Source organism: Plectropomus leopardus, chromosome 11, assembly GCF_026936395.1.
Source record: "Plectropomus leopardus strain MGB_pleo_1.0 chromosome 11, ASM2693639v1, whole genome shotgun sequence".
NCBI classification, from domain to species: Eukaryota; Metazoa; Chordata; class Actinopteri; order Perciformes; family Serranidae; genus Plectropomus; species Plectropomus leopardus.
Window position 1 is genome coordinate 16,058,951 of NC_142186.1, and position 20,592 is coordinate 16,079,542.

General features: G+C 39.6%; 3 protein-coding genes across 3 annotated transcripts; 1 reads left to right on the plus strand and 2 right to left on the minus strand.

Moving 5' to 3' along the window:
- The first annotated feature begins 2,232 nt into the window (after positions 1–2,232).
- On the plus strand, positions 2,233–13,519 carry cdcp1a (CUB domain containing protein 1a). The gene is made up of 9 exons (XM_042490818.2): positions 2,233–2,477; positions 3,310–3,510; positions 3,711–4,064; positions 4,154–4,522; positions 7,148–7,339; positions 9,429–9,797; positions 9,880–10,236; positions 10,718–10,805; positions 11,034–13,519. The coding sequence occupies exons 1-9, from the start codon at positions 2,414–2,416 to the stop codon at positions 11,458–11,460; spliced, it is 2,421 nt and encodes an 806-aa protein (XP_042346752.2). The 5' UTR covers positions 2,233–2,413; the 3' UTR covers positions 11,461–13,519.
- Positions 13,520–13,830: 311 nt separating this feature from the next.
- On the minus strand, positions 13,831–15,616 carry clec3ba (C-type lectin domain family 3, member Ba). The gene is made up of 3 exons (XM_042490772.2): positions 15,230–15,616; positions 14,952–15,050; positions 13,831–14,727 (listed from the first exon to the last, which is right to left on the minus strand). Exons 1-3 carry the CDS (start codon positions 15,324–15,326, stop codon positions 14,327–14,329), a joined length of 597 nt encoding a protein of 198 aa, XP_042346706.1. The 5' UTR covers positions 15,327–15,616; the 3' UTR covers positions 13,831–14,326.
- A 2,010-nt stretch (positions 15,617–17,626) lies between these two features.
- Positions 17,627–20,399, minus strand: LOC121945776 (zinc-binding protein A33-like). Its single transcript, XM_042490110.2, has one exon. It carries the CDS (start codon positions 20,206–20,208, stop codon positions 18,790–18,792), a length of 1,419 nt encoding a protein of 472 aa, XP_042346044.2. The 5' UTR covers positions 20,209–20,399; the 3' UTR covers positions 17,627–18,789.
- Positions 20,400–20,592: the final 193 nt, after the last annotated feature.

A 20,592-nucleotide genomic window follows, 5' to 3' on the forward strand; every position in this document is an offset into this window, starting at 1 on the left:
TATAGTTTTCTGGACTTTTTCCCTAGTTTGTCAATAATCGATAATTTAATAATACCCCCACCCCCTTCTAAATTTGAAATAATTTTCTTGTCAACTTTCACAATTTGTTTGCAGGACTTTTCTTGCCAAGAGACTCACTGCATTTTTTCCAATGTATTCAAAAGAAATCAAACCAATATCCTCAGGTTTCAGAGATTTAAATGCTTCTGAAAGGCATTTGAACGCAGCACAGAAAAACTGATGTTGATCCAGAGGTTAAAGTGTTGATTGAAGCTGTCTGAGAGAGGTGTTGATTCAACTCTGCATTCATCCTGGAGGATGTTGCTGTTAACTGTGTTGCGTTATGCAGAGAGGTGTTCCTGTTATGCAGCTTACCTTCACATAGGAATAGGATGGACAATAAAATAGAAATGCCCGTCAGTATAATGCAACACAATGCACTCACTCCACAAAATGAAAAGTTCAACATATTTTAACATGTATGCAGTGCAAAATATAAAAATAGACACTGATTTTTCATTATCTCATACATTGTCTGGCTATACGAACTAATGCAGCTTTAATAATACATTACTTCAGAGTTTTTTTGTTAGGTGAGGATGTGGAATTATTTTGCAAAGTCTACTTCAGTATCAAAATATTCAAAATGACAATGGCCTATTTCAGAGTGATAAATGATTGATGTGAAATGAGCAGCATTTTAATGTTGTAGCTGCTTCATACTGCTTGGTGGCTTTATATCCAGCAGTTCACAAAAGCTCATCAGACTGCTAAATGTGTAAAATCAATCAGAGTACGGTCATCTCTGTCCTTCCTAAAATATTTTACTGTTACAAATGGTTGTTGTAGTATTGTAATGTTAATGTTTCCATACACGTGGGCGGCCTTGCCCCCCAGAACTGAAAAAGTTCCACCACATACAACCTGTTCGCTTTTTTATTTTATTTAGAAGGACTGGATGTGTAACTGTAACTTATCAATGTATGTTATGAGACTTTATCAGTCAGATTCATTGATAAAACTGCCTATGTCCTGCTGAGCTGACTGACCAGTTTGTGTTGATGACACACTGATGACTGGATGTATATCTTTAAGGGTGAAAAAGCTTTTAATAGAGAGGCTACTGATTATTTAAATCCTATGGGGAATATACACTTGGTAAGCGGTTTATTCAGATACTAACACAACAACAGCCTTGTAATAAATCCTCCCTCCATTAGTGTTTTATGTGGGGTTGATAAAATAACAGAAATACCTCTCAGTATAATGTAGCACAGTTAAACAGCTAAATTAACTCTAAAACAATTTCATATTGTAACCTCCATGACAACAGGCTTAATTGCACAACAGTTGTAGTGGACTGCATTATTGTTTTAGGCATGGCATATTTTTTTTATAAACCACATGTCAGCAACAAGGCAATTCAAAGTGCTCCACACAAAACATCAAAAGCATCAAGACACAGTGTGAGAGAAACACATAATAAAAAGACAATTAAATGTAATTAATTAACTCTTTGAAACCTGGAGTGACAGCTCTTCTTATGTGCTACTTTCAGATGGCTTTTTCATGCATTTAAACCTTTGAACCCTAAGAAAAATTGTTTGATTTCTTTCAAAAACATGAGGAAAGGCAACAAGCAACATGCAAAGATATTGTTTAGGGAAAAAAGAAGAATACACATTTAAAATTAAGTTACAGAATTATTTAACTTTTTAAACATCTTTCCAGGTCGTTTACATGTTTTTCCTCTTTTTGTTTGTTTTATTTTTTGTTGAGGTTTTTTTTTTCTAATTTCCAGGCAATTCTCTCTCTCTTAAAAAAACAAAACAATTTATTTTCAAGTAATTTTCTTGTACTTTTCCCTAATTTCACGCAATTTTTCGTAACTCATTTCCATCATCCCATGTCTTTGAGGCCGCATTTGCTCAGGTTTCAAATAGTTAAAGTAGAAAATAGGATATAAAAACAAGCTAAAAATGACTAAAACCGGTATAAAGTAGGCAGTGTTTACCTAATAATCTAGTAAGTAAGAAGTAACGTAACTGTGCTCATTTATTTATTATATATATATATATATATATATATATATATATATATATTTTTTTTTTTTTTTTTTTTAATATGACTGGATGTTGTTATAACACATTCATGAAGTGTGTACCTGCGGAAATGGCGGAGCCGGCCACGCCTTTGCATTACCTGGCGCTGTAACACTCCCTGTGACACACTCACACTTACAGGAAGTGGAGGAGTTGTTTCTTATCAATCTTCAAGCTCGAGCTTTACGTAAACGCGGGGAAAATGTGGCGCATGAAGGCTCTGGACGAGAAGAAATGAAATATTCGCAGATTTTCACTGATTTCCCTCAAATCGGATCAAATACGAGTCACGGTACAGTGTGTGTGACAGCATGTCCACATCAAGAGTCACGCTTCAGATTTTACTTGTTACGCTCATCGCCTCCACTGTATCAGGTACGTTAATAACTGAATTATTAACCAGCGCGACAAACTGACTCTGAAATGCTGATGATCTGTTTAAATATGGACTCTGATTATCCCTGAAATTACAGGACAGTGATTGCAGGAAGAAACACGGAGGTCTCATCAGACATCATAAGGCTATTAAGTATTTTAAGCTGTTATTATTGTGCTGATTACTAGTAAATGTGGCTGCTGATGAATTGCTGGGATGACTTTAATGAGCGCATTGATTAGTGGTGTCAGAGTAAATGAAGTTAAGGCAGGAACAGGATGAGGACTAAACTGAGAGAAGGGCCTTGTGGCGTCAGTGTTTTTGTTGTTGAGTGAGCTTTTTTTTTCCTGTTGTTTTTGTTCAACAGAAACCTCATCATCCAAAAGGCTGGCGGAGCTAATCTGATGAGTCATGTGTCAGATGATAGGCTTGTGTCTGTTTTGTCCACTTCAGATACATATGCAGAAATATATTTAGAAAGAGAAATAATGCAGTTTAAACCAGGATATGTGAGACAATAGAGAGCTGGTTGGAGCAGTGCATCAGGTGCTGGTGTGTGTGAAGACGGCTCTGTTTGCTCAGTACAGGCCTGCTTAGTCACAGAGGGAGAGAAGCCAAGCTGTCGGCCTCAACACATTAGTCACTGGGACTTTGTTAACAGTGAATAAAGCCATGTATTTAATACTGAGCAAGACGTCTTTATAGTGTAATTTTCAGTGACATCTAAGTGGTGATTTCATGTTGATATTCAGTACTGGTGGTGTTTTTTTAATTAATTTATTTATTTTTACCAATGTTTCTCCCTTTTTTCTTAATCCCCTCTCATTTCAGGGCTGACCATCACCCCTGACAGAGGCACCACCTTCAATATCAGTAATTCTCAGGTCAGAGGTTGCAAAGTGTGCACGGGTGCAGGACGCTCACGGCAATGTGATCCATTTGTTCTGTTAAAGGACAACACTCCTGTCTCAGTGGAGTTTGAATGCGCCAAACCTCAAGATGTATTCAGTGTGGACATTGTGCGAAATATAGGTAAATATAGTACTGCTGTAAAATAATAATCCTGTTCAGGAATCTAATTATCATGTTGAACTACACAGCATGGTTGTTTCTATTTGTTGTTGAAGGGATAGTTGAAGTATATAGTTCAGTTCAGATACGGTCTATAGATAAGTGCCCCGCACATCCCCACTTCAAAAAATCTTAACTAACCCTTTAATATTTCCTCTCAGAATGTACCACAAAGTCGTGCAGTGGCCACATCATCCCGGCTGATTTCGGCTTGCTGGATTTTAACCGTTCGTTCACCTGGAACCTGAGGGCCTCTGCGCCGAAAGCTTTCAAAATAGACTTCGGCAACACGGGTCTAAAACAGATTAATCCATCAGAGAGATGTCCAGACGGTCACAGCTACTCCCTCAAGGCCTTCCAGACAACAGGGAATGTGGCCGTAGGGAAATACTGCAAAACGGGGCCTGTCAGCAGTGCTCAGATACTGAATCAAGGGAGCTTTTCTCTGGACGTCCCAGCAGGGCAAAAGCTGCAAAATGGCCAGTTTGACGTGTCTCTCGGGGAAGAAATCAAATGTGAGTTCAGATTTTGGGGAATAATCTCTCATGTCTCGTGTGTCAGACATCACATCGTTTGAATGTTGTTTGTCTTTTTCCTCTTACAGCCCTCGCCAAAATTACCCTGACGTTACCGAGAGGGACCTCGTCCTCAGAGCTGTTCTCCCCAAACTACCCGGACAGTTTTCCCGATGATGACGTGATGGAGTGGTACTTTCAGGTTCCGGACAAACACAAGATATCCGTTCAGTTCTTAAATCTTATAGAGCCGCGTTGTCTGAAGAAGCAGACAGCAGTGAAGTACCAAAGCAAAGGGAGAGTGGCGTCAGTGCTGAAACTGAAGGACCCCCAGCCGGCCCAGGATCAGGGGAACTTTGCTCTGACGCTGACGAACTGCGAGATGGACAGAAGACGTGCTGGTTCTCCAGGACTGTCGCTAAGCCTCAAGGTGTCATCTTTACATACAGGATTACCAGGTTTGTGCATCAGTTTTAACTGATCTCTGCCAAGACAGTTATGTAATGGGCCCTCTGAAGATGTTTTTACATCTCAAATATTTAAGTTGTGGATAGACCTGGAGCCAGAGAAAAGCTTTGATTTTGTAGATGATTGTGGTTTTATCCACGCTATACCTATGATACTAACTGAGATTTATGCTTATTTCTAAAGATGATTTTAAGGGTTAAATGATTAATTGAAATTTAGAGCTGTCATAATTAATGTTTTTTACATCAAGAGGTTGCTTCTAATGATAAACCCACATTGAATAATTACCTGATTTCTTATCTGTGAGGAGAATTTTAACATCCGTTTTGATTTCAAGGCTGTAACTTTGCTGTTTTGGTTCACTCTCCCTGCCTTAGCATCACCTGCAGCTGGCAGTTATTTTCAGCACACAGACAACGTTTTTGATAAGCTGCTGAATACTTGGTGTTAAAATGCGTTTTGGCAATCCAAATACAAATGGACATGTGGGAAACATCGCTGTTTATTGTCACCACAAACTGCTGGCTGGGCACTTAATACTATCATTAAGGTCAACAGTTTTCTAGAGCTTCAACGCTTGGCTGCTCATACATATATTACCAGAAAGTGAGCATTCAGCTGTCAGGCTAAAGTTAAGGGATGTGGGCCTACCTGCAGCCTTGCTGTCCTGGCACTGATACAATAGTTGTCACTCGCTCAGCTCGCTCTCTGTGGTCCAACACTGGATTGGTCCTCCACTGACAGTTCATCTGTAGACAATAATACACAAACAATCACTTGAAGCTAAAACTTCACACAGAAAAGGAGGAAACTCCACCATCCGTCTTACTCGCAGCACTCAGACACATCTCTCAGCAACTGCAGTCCCACAACTGGTCCCAATCGTCTGTCCTAATTACTTAAACACGCCCCCTGTCAATCTAGCATTGGCTCTACAGCTATACTAACTTGAAAGCTCTTCAGGACAGAAGGTCAAAGGTCCCCTCGCACAGTTATTACAGCCACACTGTTGCTAGCACTCTCACTGGTCATGTTAGTGGTTGTGTTGGTACAGCTGGAGATAACGCTGTCAGCAGAATCTAATACATCTCTTTCCAAAGAGGAAAATGATGGCCAGTCAATAGGGCTGCACAATATTGGATTTTCTGCTGTTATCTGATTAGCTTTTGTATAACAACTCATTTGGACGATAACCGATACCGATATTGGTATATCCACTTTTTTTCCCATGTAATTTTAGTGATCATAAAGTCTCTTCTGTAGTGGAATTAACATCATATTATGCATGCTCTTATCATGATGGTCCTCCAGCAGATGGAGACATAAAATACAATGTTTTTAAGAATATGTAATGTTGGTTCATTGTGCAAAATAAGAAAAAGCATCTTGGCCGATTTCAATAGTTCATTTGAAAGCCAATATCTGCCCATACTGATGACGTACCATTATTATTGTGCATGCAGTCAACAGTCAAGCAACACTTCGTCCAAAGCAACCACCACGTCCTGCATCGGTGATTATTCTGCTACATTCTTGTGGCAGGCACATTAGGACACATTAGTGTTTACACTACAAAAGATATGTGGTCTGACAGTGGTTTGAGTCACCGGATCACTGTGTGTTTTTGTGGTCATTTACACTTGTGTTTACTGCTGTCACCCTGTGGTGTGTTTGCACCAGATACATTTTTAAACCAAGTGTAAACAGAGTCTCATATTTGCCAGGTGACCAGAAACTCGACTTCAAACGTATACTAATGCTGCTTTGTGTCTGATGGATGGAGGTCTGCTAACATGTCAGCAGAGATCATGTCAGTTTTTACAGCTTGTGGTAGAAAAACAAAATCAACTCTTGTTGCTATAAAGAAATACTTCAAATAAGTATTAGTAACTTTGGCAAGGTGCAGTTACATTCTGCAAATTAATTTCAGTTTATCAGTCTGTCAGTGCCAAATTATTAATTTATGAATGATTTCAAATGAAAAAGAAGCTAATTTCTAAATCTGTAAAGCTTCAAATGAGCAACAAATCTATAAGGTTTCAGAAGTATAACAGATAAACATTTTTTCTAATCAGCTATTTGATTTATCAGTCTATATATGGAAGCGGATTATGTGCAACTTGAAGAATTGTTCTGTGTTGGTGGAGGTTTTGCTGTTCAGAAAAAAAGGATAATTTATGTCTCCTTGACATATTGCAGCAGGCGTGTGATTATTAATTATAACTAATCTTTCATTTTCAGTTCTCTTATCATGTTAAAACAAGGGTGCAGTCTCATATGTCAGGAGTTTGATAGAATTTCCCAGTTTTTCTGAGACAGCGTCGGTGCGGATGAGTAATGAAACAGTGACGTGGAGAGTGGGGCTCGTAGTGTTTATCAGCGCCCTCAGGTCTCTGGTTAGGGGAGCTCTGAGATTGCCTCATCGTTGAGTCATGAATGACAGCAGTGGCTCAATATTAGGAAACACTTCCTGCAACGATCACTATCAGTCAAATCACAGTCAAATTCCTGTTCGACATGGTCGGGATCTGACATGCACGCGCCCACATATTTGAATGTGTGTGAGATAAAAGGGAACAGAAGAAATGCTAATGTCATTGTGCTGTATTCTGTAGTGACGTGTAAAGTGGATCTGAACAAAATGGAGGGCCTTTCTCTGCACATCGAGAAGTCGAGACCAGATTCCGACTGCAAGATGAAAATAAGATCAGAGCTGAAGAACAAGATCACAGTCACACCAGGGAGTCAGCTGACTTTCCAGGACTGCTTCCCTGAAGACGTACAAGTCACCGCCACAAGAGTCATAGGTAAATCCTGATTTGATTGTTACGTGGAGGCTTCCCGCAGATGACTCATTTTTAAAACTCCCCTTTCTTGGATCAAGCATTTGAAACCTGAGCAAATTAGCTTGATTTCTCAGAAAAATGTGGAAAAAAGGTAACTTAACAAGAAATAACCCAAAACTTTGCAAAAATTAGTAAAAATCTACAAGAAGATTATGTAACATTAGCTAAAAGCAAAGTAAAATAAATTAAAACAAAAAATGACATGAAAAAGTGGGAAATTGAATCAAAATAATAGATAGAAATAATAAGGAGAAGATTTTTGTAACCTAATATTAAATTTACAATTATAATAATTATAGTTTTCTTAATATTTTTCCCTAGTTATGTGATTACTTTCTAATGATTCTCAATATATTTGTATGGTTATTTTTAGGTCATTTTCTCATCACCTTTTATGTTTTTTGTGAAAAACATGTCATGCCAAGATGCTGATTGCTTTTCATCCCATCTTTCTGAAAAAGCATCAAACCAATGTGCTTTCATTACAAAGGTTGAAATGTGTGTGAAAGGCGTTTAAAAGCAGCACACGAAAAATGTTGATCGTGGTTTCACGTGCTTAATACTGTATCACATATCTTAACAAAAATCGTGACTGAAAACAATCTCTTTCTGGATAAATAACATTATATCTTACTCTAAACAGTTTCTGTCTTTCAACAAAACAAGACCTTGACAGTTATTGAAAAAAAGTCTTTTGGATCTGATGTAGGTATCTGATGAAGTAAATATTGGAGCCCTGACTTACACAGAGTAGTTAATCTCATAGCGTAGGTTACCAGTTTTGTCACATTTCATGGTATTTTTCCATCGATTTCTGCACAACCTAATCAACATGGTGTTTAAAATTATGATAAAAGATATTTTTCTTACTTTTAGTGGTATCAAAAAACATTTTTTTTAATTTGTCCTTGTTCTGAGGTATGTCTCTGACATTTCTCCCTCCACCTCAAAAACAGTGGAATGAATGGAATTATTTTCTCAACATCCCTTAAAGAAACACTGTCCCTGTTAATCCAGATAGATCAGAGTTAACAGCTCCTGTAGAGACAGTTTCTAAGGCAGTGCTCAACTTCACACATGTAGCGCCCGAGGCAAGATTCTCCTGGCAGATCATATTCATAGTTATTATTGTCATTATTATTATAGTATTTATATTCATCATATTAATTACTGGCAAGAGCTAATAAAGAAATTAACACAAATATAGCCACACGTGGCAGTCCGGGATCAAGCCCTCTCTTGGTCAATGGAGGGAAGCAGCTCAGTTGCCAAAATCAAGCTTGGTGATATCAGACCTCACAAGACTCGTCAAAGTCGTTTCATTTATATAAAGACACGCATGTTTCATACAATGTATTTCAATAACTGCTCTCTCAAAGTCTTTAGTATGTGTCTGCTGAGTTTAAACAGAAGAAAAGTTGAGATATGGCCTGTTTCCCTCAAAGCCTCGCCCTTTGGAAATAGATTTGAAATGATTGCGACCGCGTTTTTTGACCGATATTGCTCATTATGATAGCAAATAACAAACAATAAGAGAATATAGTATGTGCAAATTTGCAAATTCATCTTCTTGTTTCTGTGCTTCACCCAATTGGCTTTCGCTTTTCTAGTCTTTTCGACTACTCGAAGCACTTTCACAGGACATGTCACATTCACCCATTCACACACATTCACACAGTAGTGGCAGAGGCTACCGTACAAGGTGCCCTCTACTAGGTAGAAACCATTCATACGCAGGCACACTCTGATGACACAGCATCAGGAGCAAATTGGTGGGTTCAGTGTCTTGCCCAAGGATGCCAACCACTACCCCTGAGTCACAGCCGGGGGGTGGGGAATAGGCAGCGGCATGTCTTGCCCATAGGAATATCTGACACTGTTATAGGTAGAAATTATTTTCAAGTCATTTTATTCTAACTAGAAGCGCAAAAAAAGCTTATTTTTGTGATTTTGGTGAGCTGACTTTGTCATTTTTATAGTTTCTTTAAGCAGAAATTCAGTCTAATTTCCAAACCTCTCTTGATTTAAACTACATGTACTCTCGTGTCAGAGTGTCATCAACCCATGGAGTGCCAGAAGTCCCCAGTCCGTCTGTCGGTGCCTGTGCTGCCGAGCTGCCTCCCTGCTCCTCTGAGCAGTGTGACGTGGACTCTCCGTCCTCCTAAACACGGCACCGTGGAGCTGACCTCTGCCTCTGGGCACCTCAAGCAGTCCTTACCTGGGCAGCAATGCAACAACAGCATCTCTATCAAAGTGGACGAAGACGATGGCAATCATATCGGACAGTTCTGCACTCAAGGAGCCATACAGATGGTCCAAATCCACAACAACGCCTCTGTCACTGTGTCCGGCGTGGGGATTACAGCACTGCGGACAAGCAAACATGTGCTGAATGCCATTTTGAAAGAGGAGATATCAGGTGACAAACTGCTTCAATTGACTGAAATAAATGCATGTTTTTCAGTGATATTTAATATTCTTTTCTTTCTAATTAAATGCAGAAAGCTACATATTCAATGTGTCTCTAAAGAGAGACAATCCTGTCCTTTTGGCTACTCCGGGTTGGCCAGTAGGAATGAGGTCTTACTCCACCGTCTCCTGGATCATCTCCGTTCCCCCTAAGATGGAGGCTCACCTGATGTTCGCCAACCTCAGCCAGCCCAAGTGCAACGAACGGCACACTAACATCAGGGTGCAGAGGGTTGGCTGTCCGGAGGAGCTGTACAGCCGCAGGGAGGACGAGGAGGCCGAGGCTGAGATTGTTGTCTCAGACAACTTCTACCTCAACATGTCCAACTGTATGCCTGAAGTAGACGGAGGACACTTCAGCGTCATCACCAAGATCACCCTGCAGAAGAGTAAGAGGACGTTCTGCAGGCTTACTCGATCTACATTACAATATGAAAAATGATGACATTTAACATTCACACAGTGTCAGCTGTAATTTTAGTATACTGGCAATTAATGAATAATAGCATGAATGCTCAGCTAAGATTACATTAGCATATAGCTCCAAGCACTACTGTGCCAAAGCACAACCTCATGTGGAAGCATGGCTCTCTTATTTTATGATTGTATACACTTGCATATGTGTGTACGTGAGAATGACATTAGTGACATTAATCCAAATATTCCCAAGAAACAGAACTAAGGTTTTTTCTTTCCTCTTTTTTCCTTTGTTATGTTCATAGGAAGTTAATATTTGTTCATCTTCAGTCTTCAGAAGCTTATTTCAGAATTTATAGACAATATCAAATTATAATGACTGCACGCCTAATTTAGTGTATGACAGAGAGTATTAATGAAAGATTGTATCTGTTGTTGTTTTCTCTCATTTAGACCGTCTGCTGACGACCATCCTGAGTGTGGTGGCTGCTCTGTTGGTCATTTTTGTCACCGTGCTGGTCGTGGTCTGTGTGGTGATTAGGTGAGTGTTTTTTCTTGAAATTTTATATTTCGTACCTTATAAGCAGGTTTTTTTGTTTTTTCATATTGCACACTTGCAAGTTATTATTTTGTAAGTATAGTAATGAGGTAGAGGTAGGTAAACTTTGTGTTTGCCTCAGTATTCTCTTTCATTTAATGTTTTGTTAGTAATAGTGTGATAGTTTGATGCTTTACAGAACTAAAGCTCTTTCGTCTTTTTATCAAACAGGAAGAAGAAGAAGAAGCTGAATCATGAAGTCTCCATCTACAATCCAAATGGCGTGAGCTTCCTCCCAGGACACAACAGCCTCCCAAAAACAGAAGAGGACGAGTACCATGTTTACGCCTCCATAGAGGACGCGCTGGTCTACACGCACCTGCTGAGGAAGGGGGAAGAGATGGGCATCTACAGGGAGTATAACACACATCAACCCTTCCCCGGACCCAAAGACTCACAAAAGCCGCTGGTCTCTAAAGACACTGGTGACGACAAAATGCCAGTCGGGACTTACCAGCAGTTTCAGGCTCCTCCACTTCCCGTCAGGCCCCCGAGCCACAACCAGCCCCTGGTGGACAATGTCATTTACCAGACTGAGGACCAAAGTGAAGACTCTCCAAAACTGGGGCTGCGGCTGGAGCCAGAGGGAGGAAACTGAGCAGGAGATTGGATTCAGCTTTCTGCTTTTCTCTTGACCTACTTGAACTCTGAGATATTCATTCCCTGGTATCTTTGTGATTACCTGCCTTGCGAGAAGCGTTTTCTCCTGAGCGCAGTTTTGCACCAAAGCCAGGAACAAAAAATAACCCTGCTGAAACCTGCCCACAGCTGTTACCGTGTTTTATCTCAGATAAAGGCAGTACATAACCATCCTCTTTATGCGAGTTTTAAGAAAAGATTGTGTGTTACATTAAGGCAATGAGTATTTTTCAATTTTGAGAGATTTTGCATGCATCGTAGTTGTCTATACTGGAGCAAACGTGTGTGCTGTTTACATGCTGAGTTTTTCTTCTTTTTTTCACATTAAGGCAGTGTACAGAAAGGACTCCATTGCAATACCCTGCATTTTTATAGCATCATTACAACATGATGGTTTGATGATGGTCTGTGTTGCAGCAGATTGCAGCAGCAGTGTATGTGCACAGAGTAATATCTTTCTATTGTTTATCGCCTGCTTGGAGTGTCAAGACACAATGTCATTACACCATAAATGTGCCTTACAGAGGGGGCAACACACCCCCGCTGATACACCTAAGGACATTTGAGGTGTCTTTTCAGAGTGTTTTACTTCTTTTTTGGACCCACACTTTGGGAATCTAAAGACTGATCTGCTGCTTGTAAAGTGATCTGTCAGAGATCACGAGTCAGAGAGATATTTTACAGTGTGTTTTGGGGACTACAGGCCCTGACATGAAACTAAAATCTTTGTACATTCTTAATTTCTGTCAGTGAGAAAAAGGCAATGTCTTTCTTTGTTTTAGGACCAAATTGTGTTATTATTTACTGTTAGCTGTAAAAGAGAATCTGTGTGAGTCATATAATTTAACAAGTTTGTGTGATGAGTGTGTTGTTGTGAAGACAGAACAACAAACTGATCAATAAGGTCGTGTTAAAACCAAGTCCCAACTGATTTAAAGTCAAGTACAGGTTATTGTTCTGTGAAATTTAAGTTTTTTGCATTAACTGGGATAGGAAACAGTAACATTGTGTATTAAAATATTTTTTAGGGTATCTATTGTCATTCGGCTGAACTAGGAGGTGCCAGAATATTAACTTGTCTCATCTGGGGGGAAATAGGATTTAAGTGTGACAAACAAAATGTGTGAAAAGGCTGAATAAATTGTGTTGTGTTTTCTTGTTAAGCCATGTCGCCTCCTGCAGTTCAGAAAATGAACTGCAGAGGGAAACAAAGTCAAAGTTGCCATAAATCCATTCTCAGTTTTGAGGAAATAAAGTGTCCACTGTAAAACAATGCAAGAACTCTATACATGGAGTTACTTTGGTTAACAGCCACGTAAAATATGAGTGGAAATACTTCACAGTCTGACCGTTTGACATTGTGAACGCTACTTCTGAGTTCTGATGTTGGTGGATGTCCATGGAGACGTCCAAACATGGCAATCTGCTTTAACCCTGCTTTAAATGAGTAAACTACTAAAAGTGCCAAAACAGAAACTGGTTTTCCATGATGGAAAATGTGTGGGTAGGGTGGAGACACAAGAAGTCATTTGACTCATGAAGTTGGGACTTTCCTTCACAGATGTTTTCAGAAAAGTTGGACCAGGAAACCTCGAGAGGGCTCAATAGTGCATTCGTTTGAAATCTGAAAATGTTTCATGTTTTAGTTAGGGAAATGTTGATCTCTACACCCATACATCCTCCTCTTTCATAGGCATAGATTTCAGGGGGAATGCAAGGACACATCCACTCAAAATTCAGAATGTGAATTTGTACCCCACAATAAAATCATGAAAGTGGCAAAGGTATTTTAAAAATAATTTAAAAAGATATTAACAGCATGAATTTGTGCAGAAAAGGCACACATTGATTCAGAAATAAACAACAGAATGCAGTGTTTGATGCTCAAAATTTCTTTTGGGAGGGCCCAAACCTTCTGTTTGGCATGCGTCCCTCTCTATGTTAAGACAAATCTCACACCCCTGTCCTCTCTGCCTAAAATATGTTTAATAAAGCTGTGATACTTGGTCAAGACAAAATGTTATCCACATTGTACTGGCTATCCTAAGACCTAATTGTTGAATGTTTACTATTTCCTTTGTCTAGTGTTATTGAGTCTTATTTTAAAAGGAAAACTTTGACTACTTGTAGCCTTTTACCTCCTTTGGCCCGGTAAGAAAAGAGGGGAAAAAAGACAGCAACCTAAAACCAAAAATAGTTTGTTTGGTTATTATTATAAGGTGCAACAGCATATTTCTTTTTAAGAGTTTTATAGTCATTTCTCAGGCAAGCATTTCTTTATCTGATAAGATTCCCATCTTATCTGCTGAATTTGTGAGCACAAAGACAATTATGAGGTTACAATTTAGGAGACATGTTTATTAAAATTATATAATGTAATAAAAGCAGCATAGCTTGACATCCATAAGTAGAAATGAAGACAGTGCCTTAGAAAAGGTACTCATGATTTATACTCAGTAAAAAAAAAAGTTTTATTGCATTGATTAGCAGATAACATAAAAATACATATAACAAAGACAAGCCATCCAGTGGTGTTTACCTTGATGATTATTTAATATAGTATAAAATACAGTGGGGGTATTTTGGACAATTCAAACAAAATATTTAGCTTATACAGTGACATACTGTATCCCAGACCACTGTGTGAAGTCAGTGCACTGCATCTAAATGGCTTGATCAAGAAAATGTGAGCTTTAGAAAAAATGCAGCACGTTATTTTTCATGCATTGCATAAATGTACCTGATACTCTTCATGTTTCGTTCCTTTCTGCAAGCAGCATTTGATGAGTGTTTCATCTGCACAGAGTGATGTTAATGTCAGACCCTCAAACGATGTTGAACTCACACACAGAGGCCTTTTCGGCTCGGCAGCTCTCGTCAAACCACTTCCCGTTGGCTGTGGTGGAGAGGATGGCGCAGTTCTGGCTGCGCCCTCCATCTGGCTGCAGGGTGATCTCTGTCTCCCAGTTCTTGAAGCGCACGCTGGAGCCTGACTGGTCCACCCACTGGCCGTCGGTCACAATGTCATTGATGCCCAGCCAGATGTGCTCCTCTGGGCCGATGCTCTGACGCACATAGCTGTAGAGCTGGTCATTCTCATCTCCTGTCAGAGGAGTGCTCAGACTGCCTCCCTTGGCGATGCAGTCTTCACTGGCTGTATGGAAATTCTTCTTCACCGGGTCAGCCAGGAAACACTTACCGAGGATCTTGGTCCCTCGCAGGCAAACTGCAGAGGGCATAAGAAGAAAGAAGTTAAAATTGTATCCAAATAGCTCAAGAGATGTTTTGAGTAATGGCATCAAAACCAAAAAATGTTACAATTGGCCCTGCTCTCCCCTACTTTAGTGGATTGGGCCGTGGGTATTTCTTTGTGATACATAAACTGAGCTACACAATCTTTAAAAAAGCAATTGTATTTTATTTACAACATATTTTTTGCAGGAAGAATACCTGTCTGTAAAGCTTGCTGCTCTTTCAGCAAATTCAGCTCTTGAACAATGTCAGCAATCTGTTTCTTCAGCTCCTCTATTGCAGCACTGTTTGCAGAGTCTGTTGAAAGGGCGTACATTTAAGCAAAAAACATGCAAAATTCATCCTAAAGCATGATGCATTAAGTCAGTATGAACGGTGAACTCTCATAGTACTTCACTGTTGTTCTGTGAAAGTCCCTCATGGATTTACCAAATGAGGACTTTGTTTTCATTTCCATTGCCATGTTAATATCCTACCTTTCTTGCCATTTTTTTTCTTTGAGGTAGTCTGCTGGAACGTGCAGCGTGCCAGCAGGAGAAGGCAAAACATCAAACAAGCCCTTCGAGCGTCCATGATACTTGGAGAAATAGAAATCCACCACAAAGAAACCGTTTCGGTACAGCACCACAAAAACGCTCCTCACTGCTCTGAGTGCTGGCCGGACACAGGCTGTTGTGTTTTACACGCCCGGGGTGACGGCACAGAGTTGAATGAGGAAATCTTATCTGAGAGAGAACAAATGTTTTACAGATGTTTAACAGACTTTTGTGCTGCTCTTGAAAGGCTGAAGGGAGATGGATGGTGAGCAGGATTGTGTGGAGTTTAACAGCGTCCAGACAAGCGTGACTCAGACTCCATGTGTTTGTTGGTTACCTATAAATTACAGCAGGGCCTTATTTGTGTGTGTGTGTGTGTGTGTGTGTGTGTGTGTGTGTGTGTGTGTGTGTGTGTGTGAGTGTGTGAGAGTGTGTGAGAGTGTGTGTTGTGTCAGATTTATAATAAGCACAATTTAAATCATGTGTATCCTTGTCTGTCCCTTAAGAGCAACACACAAAGCTACAAACTGTTACTTTAATAGTTATAACTGAACTGCGTTTTATTTCCTGTCAAAGGATCCGCTGTGTTTCTGCTAAGGGCTACATCAGGCCAGAAGTTGGATATTTTGGTGTTTTCACTCACAGCATTACATCAGTCCTCAGTGAGCCGGGCGAGGTGCAGCTGACACGTGGCAGAGACTTATACAATAAAAAACACAGTTATGAATTTAATCTTTGTTTATGTTTCAGCTCTTTTCTGAAAGACCAGCCCTCTGCAAGCAACAACAAAGCTGCCGGTTCATGTCTCTAAACGTTCAGTGATCCCACATTTCACTCTCTGAATACACAAACACCTCACAACATAACAACAAATTAAAGTGATGCACTGAAAAGCTCAAATATGAGCAAATGCACTCAGAACAGCCTGGCTCTTGCTTGCAACTCATTTCTATAACAAGTGGATAATATTTGTCACACATTATTATATTCAGAGACGAACAGCTTGATTTTTAAGGAAGAGTGACTTCCTTCTTCATCTCAGTATTTATTATTGTGGTCATAATCAGCACTGGAGAGTAACTAGTTACATGCAACTAGTTACAGTAATTAAATTACAAAATAAATGTGATTGCAAACAGTTCTGAGAAAAAAATGTAATTAAAATACAGTTACTAATCAAAATCTTTTTGATTATAAAGGGGGTAGAATCAAAACATTTGTCAGAAAAGTAACCAAAAAGTAATCAAATGTAATAAGTTACATTACTTTAATGAAGTAATTCATATAGGTATGTAACTCATTACATTTTTAACACTAATAATCTGTAACTTATTACATTTAAAAAGTAACCATCCCAACACCGGTCATTAGACCTGAACACATCTAAAATTAAACCTTTGGGAAAATTGGTTAGTGCCTCCTGCTGTTAATACATAACACAAAATAATTAGGATCATCTCTTGATTTTATCTTTAGTCATTCTTTTCAAGTTCTAATTGATTTATGTATAGTAATTTATATATGTTGCTTTTGTTGCTTTTGTTCTAATTTTTCATAGGTAAGAGATTTATGGCTTTTTAATCACATAAAAGGCTTATTTATGTCAAACTTTAGTTGCAAATTTGAGAAAATCCATGTTTGTGAGCACTTCTTTTCCAAGATCCCCCTGACAGCTGTGACATATCAAGACCACATAATTACTAAAGAGGTATGTTTTTAAATCTGCAGTTTTATCAGACAACAGATTTTGAAAGTTTTGAGGAAGCGTGCCATTGGAATACTGACTGCAGAAACATAGACCAGAGGCATTTCCCATAAACTGAATGTTCATTTCACCAGTATAAGCCATCTGTTACGTTTCAGTTCAAATGAGGTCCCAAATGCAGAACAGCAGCTTTAATGCAGCTGGAAAAACATCTCAAACAGACCTAAACTAAACTGATAACAAAGCACAAAGGTGCAAAAAACAAAAGAGTGCAACACAGACAGGCAAACCAGACCAGGAGTGACACCATCAACACTGACAAAGTGACAAAAGGAAAGAAAGATGCAGGTATATATACACAGAGAGCTAATCACAACAACAACACACAGCTGGATTACGCAGGAACTTCAAACGGAGGGAAAAAGAGGCGCTGGCTGACAATGAGGGAACGGTAGGTAACACTAGTGTAGAGCAAACCTGACTAATAGAGAACAGGTGTGCAGGAAGACTGACAAGACTGATAGAAGGCAGGTGTGTCAGAAAAAAGGTAGAAAACAGACAGAGGGACCACAAGACACGACACATGAGGACCTTTAGAACAAAACAGGAAATAAATAACTCAGAAATTTAGATCATGACATCGTCTCATATATTGTTCCGGTGAATTTGGCAGTACATCCTCACAACTGCAGTACACATAGTGTAAATCTGTTATGTTGCTCACAAATTGGATATTGTCATTTAACATGTATGTTATATACACTACAAAAATGCATACAGAATGAAACAGTTTTTTCCCCTCAGATTAAAATCCAAACAGATCCAAAACTGAAATAAATCATCAAAGGACCCAAGAATTTTAAAAAATAAATCTGATGACTGATACGTCTATACAATGTGGTCTTCACTAAAAACAAGATGCTGATGAAGAGGGTTATTCACAGCTTAATTCTTCAACTGCTAATACAGTTTCAGCTATTTGTATTCTCTCCCCCACAACAAAAAAACATGAACAAATATTCTGTTGACACTGATTGAAAAGTAAGAAGAATAAAAAAGTATTTAGCATTTTAAAACTATCAACTTGGCCTTTGGCAAAGCTGACTCACCAATAACCTTACTACAAAGAGATAACAAGAATAAATCTGACTAAAAATATCAAATCAATACATGTTACATATACTCAGATATATAACAGTCTTGCTTAGCTTTTATTGATGTTCTTATTCTGGGAGCACGGCTGCAAATCCTGCTGAGAGCTCAGGGGAGAAAAGGTGGAGGAAGGAGCTACAGCTGCTTGACATCCTACCTCTGTGGACATCTCACACAAAGAGAGATTAGGCAAAAAAAAAGGCTGAAGTTTATCAACCTGGTGACATTACATGTTCAAACTGAAGTGTGTAACACTTGCAGGAAAAGGCACCTTGGGAAGTTGAGTGCAAATGACTTTTCTTCTGTTGTATAGAATGAGGAAGTGCAGTCTCAGCCACCACTCAGAGGGCTAAATGAAGAGGTTTAAGCCTTCACATCTCCAATTTAGAGTTGCACAAATAAACAAATAATCTGTGGAGTCCATTGATCTGGACATTGTTGTTTATAGTGGATACAGTATTAAATTGTAGGATGCTGATAACCAGACTAAGAAGTTAATATTCAAATATTTGAATTGGTTTGTACCTGTATAAAAGTTTATGACCTGATAATCTGATGCAGTCTCAGTATAAGTACAACATTGCAAATGTTAGTCTTGATTATTCCACTGAGACGGACAGTAAAGTCTTAACTAACGCGAACATCAAAGAGAAACAGTTTTACAGATTTTAACTTCAGCATTTTTGGCATCACTGGTGTATACAATACTGAAAAATGGGAAGAGTTTCTCAGTGAACGTGTCCGTGTGAGTGTAGATGTGAGTCGAGTTTTTGGGGTCGTGAAAGGACACCTCCCCCCTGTCATAGTCCAGCTGGACTCTGATCCTCTGGAGATTGTCACTCACTGTGATCTTCATACTACGACCGTTTGTGTACTTTCCATCATAATGCATGATACACCAGATTCCATAATCTGGTGACACACAAATCTCTCCCTTTCTGTCAACTGACTCTTTAGCCACACCTACACGCCAGTCAGGATGGTCTCCCACCTCCACCTCCCAGCTGTGTTTCCCTGAGCTGAATCCCTCAGAGCCCAGAACCATGGTATGTTTGGTGTGTCTCTCTGGATTGTCGGGAAGCTGCTGCTTTGTGTCATTTCTCATGCTGGTCAGATCTCCAGACAGGTGGAGCCAGGGGGCTGCAGTGTTTGGGTCCAGGATGACAGGACTGAAGTGGACTTTCTGCTTCATGTCCTCCCACACTCTGAAGGACAGGTTGCCCAGGTGTTTGGCCACATCTATGAGCGCTCCTGAGACCGGCTGTGGATCTGACAGTGAGCACTGGACTTTGGCTTTGCTCTGAGTGGATTTGTAAGTGCTGAGGAACGCCACGTTGGACTTCTGCAGCTCTTTTTCAACAGCAGAGATGCTGTCTGACAGAGAGGAAATGTGCTTCTGAATCATCTTCCTCTCTCTGTTGATAGTCTTCCCCTTCTGCTTCTCCTCCTCCCTCAGAGCGGCCAGTCTGGACTCCTCCTCCTCCTTTAGGAACTGGTTTAGCTGGTTGAACTCAGCACTGATCTGCCTTTCTGTGAACAACAGCTGCTTCTTGGAGTGTTGAATCATTTCATCATATGTTTTTTCTACTTTTTGGTGTTTGCTCTTCTTTTCTTGCAGAGCTTTTAAGTCAGATTTCAGCTCATCCTTCAGCTCACTGACTGCTTGATCTATAGGAACCACCGTGTGATTCTGGTGGAGAGAAAACTCACAGACAGGACACACAGCTCTGTCTTCATCCTTGCAGAACAATTTAGGCTCTCCTTGATGTTTACCACACACATCATCCACCTTCGTCTCTCCTTTCTCTGTCTCACATGATCCAGTTGTCTGTCTGCCAGCAAAGGAGTCAGCCAGCTCCTTCAGTGCAAAGTCCCTTATTGGTTCCTTTGATGCTTTTCTTTTACAAATGGGACAGTTTTTGTTTTTAGCTTGTTCCCAGAATTTTTGCAGGCAGCTCGAACAGAATCTGTGAATGCAGCTCAGAGACACAGGATCTCTGAAAGTCTCTGAGCACACGTGGCAGTTCAGGAAGCTTTCAAAGAGACCAATTTTCTCAGTCATTTTTCTTGGTATCTAAACTGTCTTTTAAAAGCAAGACTCACCAAGTTACTGTCCCTTTCTTTGACTTATTCAGATACTCCAAACATATGTTGTCCAGCAGAGATCTCACACGCTGTAATGGCGTCTCAACAAAGTCAAAACTTTCTTTCATTTTCACTTAACTCAGGTCACAGGGTGAATTTTTAACACCAGGAAATGCTGTAATGTCATGTTTGTCACCAGCAGATGGTGATGTGAGGAGGTTATTCAGTTATCCAGCACCACTCTATTGATGTGATCACACTGCTGCTAGTGTTAGTCATGATGATGTCACTTATTTTTCATTTTAACAGTGAATATTTGTGGTATAAAGTGATGGTATTTTTGTTTCATCGTATGTGTGCT

Coding starts and splice junctions, on each gene's coding strand:
- cdcp1a (XM_042490818.2), top strand. CDS start 2,414: ATGTCCACATCAAGAGTCACGCTTCAGATTTTACTTGTTACGCTCATC. Junction 4,065..4,153: donor TCTCGGGGAAGAAATCAAAT/GTGAGTTCAGAT, acceptor TTCCTCTTACAG/CCCTCGCCAAAATTACCCTG. Junction 10,237..10,717: donor CAAGATCACCCTGCAGAAGA/GTAAGAGGACGT, acceptor TCTCTCATTTAG/ACCGTCTGCTGACGACCATC.
- clec3ba (XM_042490772.2), bottom strand. CDS start 15,326: ATGGACGCTCGAAGGGCTTGTTTGATGTTTTGCCTTCTCCTGCTGGCA. Junction 15,051..15,229: donor GAAAAAAAATGGCAAGAAAG/GTAGGATATTAA, acceptor CCCTTTCAACAG/ACTCTGCAAACAGTGCTGCA. Junction 14,728..14,951: donor GCAGCAAGCTTTACAGACAG/GTATTCTTCCTG, acceptor TGCCCTCTGCAG/TTTGCCTGCGAGGGACCAAG.
- LOC121945776 (XM_042490110.2), bottom strand. CDS start 20,208: ATGACTGAGAAAATTGGTCTCTTTGAAAGCTTCCTGAACTGCCACGTG.